This window comes from Orbicella franksi, chromosome 4 (assembly GCF_964199315.1).
Source record: "Orbicella franksi chromosome 4, jaOrbFran1.1, whole genome shotgun sequence".
In the NCBI taxonomy this organism is placed as follows: Eukaryota; Metazoa; Cnidaria; class Anthozoa; order Scleractinia; family Merulinidae; genus Orbicella; species Orbicella franksi.
Window position 1 is genome coordinate 17103835 of NC_138148.1, and position 6931 is coordinate 17110765.

Here is a 6931-nt window from a genome sequence, read left to right on the forward strand (position 1 = left end):
ATCATAGAAACTTTGATACACATTTTTTTCGTCAAGGAAAGAGTATTGTACCATTTGAATGCATGATCTGTGTCAAATATAACCGGAGATATCATTTTTTCGACTAGGATCTTCAGAACGCTAATTCAGACAATAAACATTTCGCAAACGACTTGCCGACACGTGCCGAAACACAGATCTTTACTTGTAAGAACATAAAGTTCACGTGTTAAAATAGGGAGTTCAAGCGACTGTATCAATTTTCTTCCCATTTTTAGTAGCTTAAGATCAAGTGTCGACAAACCGTAGTTTGTCGGTGAATTTGCGAAGTGATCGAAATATGATAGCTTTTATTGATCGGCATGACGTTTTAACAATATGCAAATTTCGCTTTGAAGCCATTTTCATTCTCAAGAAATATAATGTCCTTTGTTTGACTAACAATGCTTCACATAAAGAAACTTGTGGGAATGCATAACAAAGAGACATATACGCGCGTATATACGCGTATATATGCGCGTATATACGCGTATATGTGCGCGTATTGACATACGCGTATACGCAAAATACGCTCGTATGATACGCGTATACGTAGTTCGCTTATATCTGAGCTGCACTGTATGCCTCAGTATTCGAACATGAACACGTTTCATACTTCGCATGAGTCTCGTGTTTCAGTCGAACACCACAGAACACTTGAAGTGTGTCGTGGAGAATGCCTTAAAACCTGACGTATGCCTCAGTATTCAAACATGAACACGTTTCATACTTCGCGTGAGTCTCGTGTCCCAGTCGAACACCACAGAACACTTGAAGTGTGTCGTTTATAATACCATAAAACCTCACGTATGCCTCAGTATTCAAACATGAACACGTTTCATACTTCGCATGAGTCTCGTGTCCCAGTCGAACACCACAGAACACTTGAAGTGTGTCGTTTAGAATACCTTAAAACCTGACGTATGCCTCAGTATTCAAACATGAACGCGTTTCATACTTCGCATGAGTCTCGTGTTCCAGTCGGACGCTTCGGAACACTAGCGTGTTGTCTGAATAAACTACGCGGTAGCGTATATTACCTGCATAAAACCCGTTCTTGACGACGCAATACATCTTTGGCTGTGAAAAATGTGACATAACTTTCGTATTCATAGCGTGCGATTCTCGAAAATTAGAGCATACTTGACGTATTCATTAGTATTCGAAGACGTTCACGTCAGAAGTGGCGTCGTGCATCGCGTGTTCCAGTCGCAAACTCTCGAACAACTGAGAGTATTCGAAAATGTTCGAGTCATAAATGATCGCTATATCTTCGAAGAACATCTAATGCAACATTAATCTACCAAAACGTGGCCCGTATGATTTATCGAACACTTCGAGTTATTCACGAGCATTAAATTTGAATACGGAAAAACAGGCCGGATTCCTCCAGAATATTCCAGGTGTATTTCGAGTCAGCCGTAATCGAATACGTCAGAACATTGCGGCATACGCGGCGTGCGCCGATCCGTATTCGAGCGAATTCGGGCCCGAATATTTGGCTTTTCGCGCAGTGTTTACACCAAATGGATATCGTTGTTTGTATCACACAGGATTCACGGGTCAGGACTGCAAAATTGGTAAGAGAAATATAGCTTCATATTAAAAAAGACCGTTTTCATATTATGTCAGGGCGGCCATACTGATGTTAACAAGCAATACAATCTCCCTTCTTTTGGAAAAGGAATCTTTTCGTGAGTAAACACTTCCTACCGTTTGAGAAGACCAACTTAGATATCATTGCCATAAGCGACAACTTTCCAGTTACAAGATCCAAAATATTTATTATCAGATTGATGGTAATGATAGTTATTAATGCGTATAATTTTGAAGTTTTCAACGCTTTTGGCGATAAGTTATTTCAAAGGGTCACTCCGCGGGATGAACATACAAACCCAGTTCTCATTACTGAAACCCATCACCGCCCTTTCCACTTAATTGTCTATCTGTATTTCGATTTGGTCGCTAACTGGGTCTGGATTTTTGGCGTCTGTTAAAATTCAATGCAGGAAACACTATGAAAAAGAATACGTACAACTGCAGCGGGGCACGAGACTTAAATGGATCATCGGTTGCAGGGAGTTAAAAGAAGCGAAAGTAAAGAGAACATGCCACGATTAGATCGTTTTCATAACCGACGCAGCAACGGTCTTTCATTAAAAAGAAAAAGAAAATGAATAAATAAGAGTTTGTAAAGTGTACGACATATGAGTTGCAAGCTATCTTTTTTTCCCTTTCTTATTTTACAAATTGCATAAAAAAAAACAATGACGTAGTAGCCTCGAAAAGATTGTATTCAAGGACAGAAGACAAAGAATGATAAAGAACGTCTTTATTTAATTATATAAATGTACAAGTGATACATTTTTTATGTAGTTTATCAATACACTTTCTGGAATGTTGACCACATTCGTAATAGACAAAACAGTCGTATGTTGTAAGGTTGATCAATCAATCAGATAACTTTACGCCTCTGACGAGTTAGGACTTAAATGAGAATCGTTGTCTAAAATATTTGCCTCACTACCATAAGCGATACAGTTTCTGATGGAGCTACAAAGAGATTAATACTGAATGTTGAAAGGGCACAGCACGATTAACTGTCCCAAGGAATTTGAGCGCAATGTATCAAATACCTTTTGTGCGACGAGGGTTTAAAAGCTCCAAATTTTACAAAGAATGTATGAGCTCATTAGCGCTTTTGCCACACAGAAATTTTGATGTTTTTGAAAACCAATTTCTCTTCGAATATTACACCCACAGAGCCAAAAATTTCACCACTTGCTAAGTTTCACAAGCTCTTTAAGTTTTTCTAGTAAAATTGTGTCTAGGATGATGCCTTCTATGCGCAAAGTGATATGTTAATGAGGAAAAATGTAAACAATGACGTCAGCAAAGATTCGCCTATATTACGGCCTAAACGACCAACTTTGGGCCTATCAATAGACTTGCAGTGCCACATGTACATGCATCCCATTAATTGATAAATTCCTCCTTAAAAAGTACAAGCTGATTCAATACAGTTAAATGAATGCAATGTACTTCTTAGACATTGACGAGTGTGCTGCAGGAACATCCACTTGTCACGCTGATGCTGATTGCATTAACACCAAAGGATCTTACAACTGCTCTTGTAAACCTGGTTATCAAGGAGATGGGAGGAAATGTGAAGGTTAGTTTTTGCGCCGTATGACAGTCACGTGTTAAAATGATTGTTGAAGAGAAATGCATATCTAATTTGCCTCAATAATAGCTATTATTTACATGCTGGGGATGTTTTGCTTTAAAAGTGTCCAACATGTTATGTGGGGACCCATTAGAATGAATGAATTCCACAGGTCACAAATTTTGCTATTTTGAAAGTATCACTGTAGGAAATTGTGTAAGTCACATTATTTTCACATTTTGATTTGATCTTAGCCTACGATTAATCAACTGGAGGGCAGACATATAGATGGGGTCATTAACATCATTCTATGTAATAGATCAAAGAAGACGTCAAAATGTGGTAAGAACATCAGTGACACTCTTATGCCCCTTTTTTGTTCTTACTACATCTTGACGTCAAATGTGATAAACTGAACAGACCCACAGCAACATGGAATCTATTTGTTAAATTAACACATTAAGCTCATCTCGGTTACGAGCTGCCAGGGTTACTTCCACAGGAATATGTTTTTCGATAATCGCACAACACTCTTCTAGTTCAAATTAAATCTAGCATCAAGCACCTTTCATTGATAAAGCTTACATAAATCGGCATTTTATTTACTATTTAGAATCTCCAGTTTTAATTTTGTAAAGGCACAAATAATGACGTCATAATATGGGGAATTTAAGCCCTTTGCTGTAGTGACCTAAGAACAAATGTTCTCTCCTTACAAAGAAAAATAAGTATGCAATATTTTGTTTTAGATATTAACGAGTGTATTGCGGGAACATCAAAATGTGATGCCGATACTCAACGTATTAACACTAAAGGATTGTACTATTGTATTTGTAAACCTGGTCACCAGGGAGACGGAAACAAATGTGAAGCTTAAATTTTTTTGGTACTTTACAATGGCGCAAGCACTTCAGTCTCTAATTAATATGCAGCGAATAAAACTTCAATTCTGATTATATAAGGGCTTCTCACAGTTATCAATGGCTGGAAATCTACGTAGAGGAATAGACTCGTTAGTGCTTATGCCAATCAGATATATTTTCAGTTTTTAAGCAAACTTACGCTTTAATTAATTAAATTAACAAGCGGAGAGCTATTGAATTTGCCGATTGCTCACTTTGACAAAATCTTTAAATGTTTTGCCGCACTATTATCTGCCTGGGTAAGACGCACGCGCATAGTACAGAGGCAAAAATGTAAACGACTTTGAAGTAACGCAGATTTCTCTCTGTTCAGATGTTGATGAATGTACCGCAGAAGCACGCAACTGTTCTGCCGATATTTCCTGCAACATTACCAAGGGATCATTTAACTGCAAATGCGAGTGAATCAGTCTTAATTAGACTGTATTTTACATTGGCCAAATGGTTGCAGCGTTGGATTCCCGATTAAGATATTTTTTACCTTTTGAGAACCGGACACTACGAAAAAGTAAAAGGTGAAATCACAGAAATGTAGGGAAAGGAGAATGGTCTTAAATGAGCAAATGCTGAATTTTCGTCATTTTTTTTTCTTTTTTTTTTTTTTTTTTTTTTGTTCGGGCGTTGTTTTGATTAATATTAAGAGTTTTATAGATGTTATAAATAGATGCCTTTCAACTTCTCTGTACGCAGATTCCCCTTGCAAGGAACTCTACGACTTGACTTTGTAAGTGATAAATATATTACCTCTGACCTTTACCAGTGCGAAATTTTGCAACAGCGTAGTAATACTAACAAAATATATGGGTTCTCTCGTGATTCGTAGGAAAATTTGGGCAGACTAAAGCAACCGCGCCCCGAATTAATACTTGAACAGAGTGTAAACACATTTATTATAAAATTAGATATTCACCAGGAAGGATGTCAGAAATGCTATTCTTTATCCGACCGTGAGATAACTGCCAGTCTTCAAGTGATTTTCCTTTGCTTACACAAAACATAAGTCTTAATGCAAATTAGTTAAGAGACTCTTGAAGTAATTTTCGTCGGGAGAAATTTACCACTTATCTAGCTCTCCGGGTAAAATTTGTGGGAAAAGAAAATTATATTATAGGCCAAAGCCTTTTCAATTCTTTAATTTAGAAACAGGGAAAACAAACCTTACCACTTTGACGTAGGATCCCAAAATATTCCAGTCTACTGGGTCATGAATGGTTCTGGAATGGGGACATGTGGTGGAGGTGGATGGACTCTGGTGATGAAGATTGGCGGAAGAAAGGTGTTTTATCCTCTTTGTTTTAGTCTTGTTGGTGCTCTTGGGTTATTCTTCTACTATAGTATTTTACACTGTTTTAGGAGTAACTTGTTAAAAGTTAAAGATTAAAGTTACTGCAGTAATTGTACTCGCAGTGAATACATAGATGTGAACTACATAGTAGAAAGTATTTGTAAGCGGTTGTATTGTTGTATTCGAATATGGAGAACAATCTCGCTCCACGTCATCACATTACTAAGTTCATTTGGTTCGATTTTGTTCTATATGATTGAGCTTAACTTGCTCCACGAAAAATAGAAGACATTCCTAACTTTGGGTTTAGTCCTCTTCGAGATGTTAGGTGAGGGAATGAAGGTAAACTTTGCATAGTGTGATAATTTTATACGGGATAAAACCCGAAAATGCCAACTCTTGTGTAGAATGATTTTCTTTGGCATCGGAAAGACCCTTAGCCAAATGCTGGCTGTCTTTTTTTTTTTTTTTTTTTTTTTTTTTTCTTTCTTTTCCTCTCTTCTTTAGCAAACTTTTCACTATAATTCCAATCTCTGGAGCAACAAAGAAGCATTCAACATTGTGGGAGGGGAGACTGGGTTTGATACACAAGAGACCAAGCTACCGACATATTGGAAAACTCCCTTTTTCAAAATCTGTCTTGGTATGAAGATTCCAGGCGAGGAGACAACGAATTTTATCACCATTAGCCAGGCCGCTGATTCACTATATTCTCTGATTGCTAACGGGCAATTCCGGGCCATATCACTGGGTCGTGACACGTGGAAAACTCTACTTGGTACACAAAGCTCCTTGCAGTACAATTGTAACAGAGAAGGGTTTAATGCAGTAAGTGACGATCCGGACATGGCTAAAGCTAGAATCGGTTTCCTTGCAAACAATGGAGAAGATGAATGCGCTACCTGTGATTCAAGACTAGGGTTTGGAACAGGAGGGATTCATGACGACTCCAACACGTGTGGAAATGAAGTAATCGGAAACGCTCAACCAGATAATGGAGAGAAGCACATCAAAGCCATAGGATATATTTTAATTCAGTGATCTCGCACGCTACTCTTGAAATGACGGAATATTGATTATATAACTAGGAAAGTGTCATTTTTCATACCCTTTAATTAATTGAGTAGTTTTCTTATCAGTATTCACGAAGTCGATACGCCATGAAAAGCAACACTCCATGTTACCATATTATTGTGTCAACAGAACGTGCAAAAATGAGCCCGTTTTACAATGTAGAGACGTCACTATTCGTCATTAGCACGCATCTCACGCTATCAGCTCAATTGTGTACATGTTTATATGTTAAACCATCGAACAAGTTGTATTTATCTGTCTCTAAGTCTCTACCCCAAGGCAATAGCTTTGTGCGGAGGTATTATGTTAAAAGTGCATTAACAGTTATGTTCGGAATCAAGTGTGTACAAAGACAAAATAATTATCGCGAAGCTTAAGGAAACTTATGTGTAAAAAGCACATCAACAAGTGTGTTCGAAAATATAAAATAATTATCAAGGACCTTAAAAAAAAAAAAGCAAACAA

At 37.6% G+C, this 6931-nt stretch overlaps 2 protein-coding genes across 2 annotated transcripts; both read left to right on the forward strand.

Annotated features, from left to right (window-relative positions):
- LOC145484862 (uncharacterized) lies at positions 1-4576 on the forward strand. The gene is made up of 3 exons (XM_081463503.1): positions 1-1598; positions 3068-3190; positions 4421-4576. The coding sequence occupies exons 1-3, from the start codon at positions 1545-1547 to the stop codon at positions 4574-4576; spliced, it is 333 nt and encodes a 110-aa protein (XP_081319629.1). The 5' UTR covers positions 1-1544.
- A 52-nt stretch (positions 4577-4628) lies between these two features.
- LOC145484852 (uncharacterized) lies at positions 4629-6435 on the forward strand. The gene has a single exon (XM_081463492.1). It carries the CDS (start codon positions 6038-6040, stop codon positions 6431-6433), a length of 396 nt encoding a protein of 131 aa, XP_081319618.1. The 5' UTR covers positions 4629-6037; the 3' UTR covers positions 6434-6435.
- Positions 6436-6931: the final 496 nt, after the last annotated feature.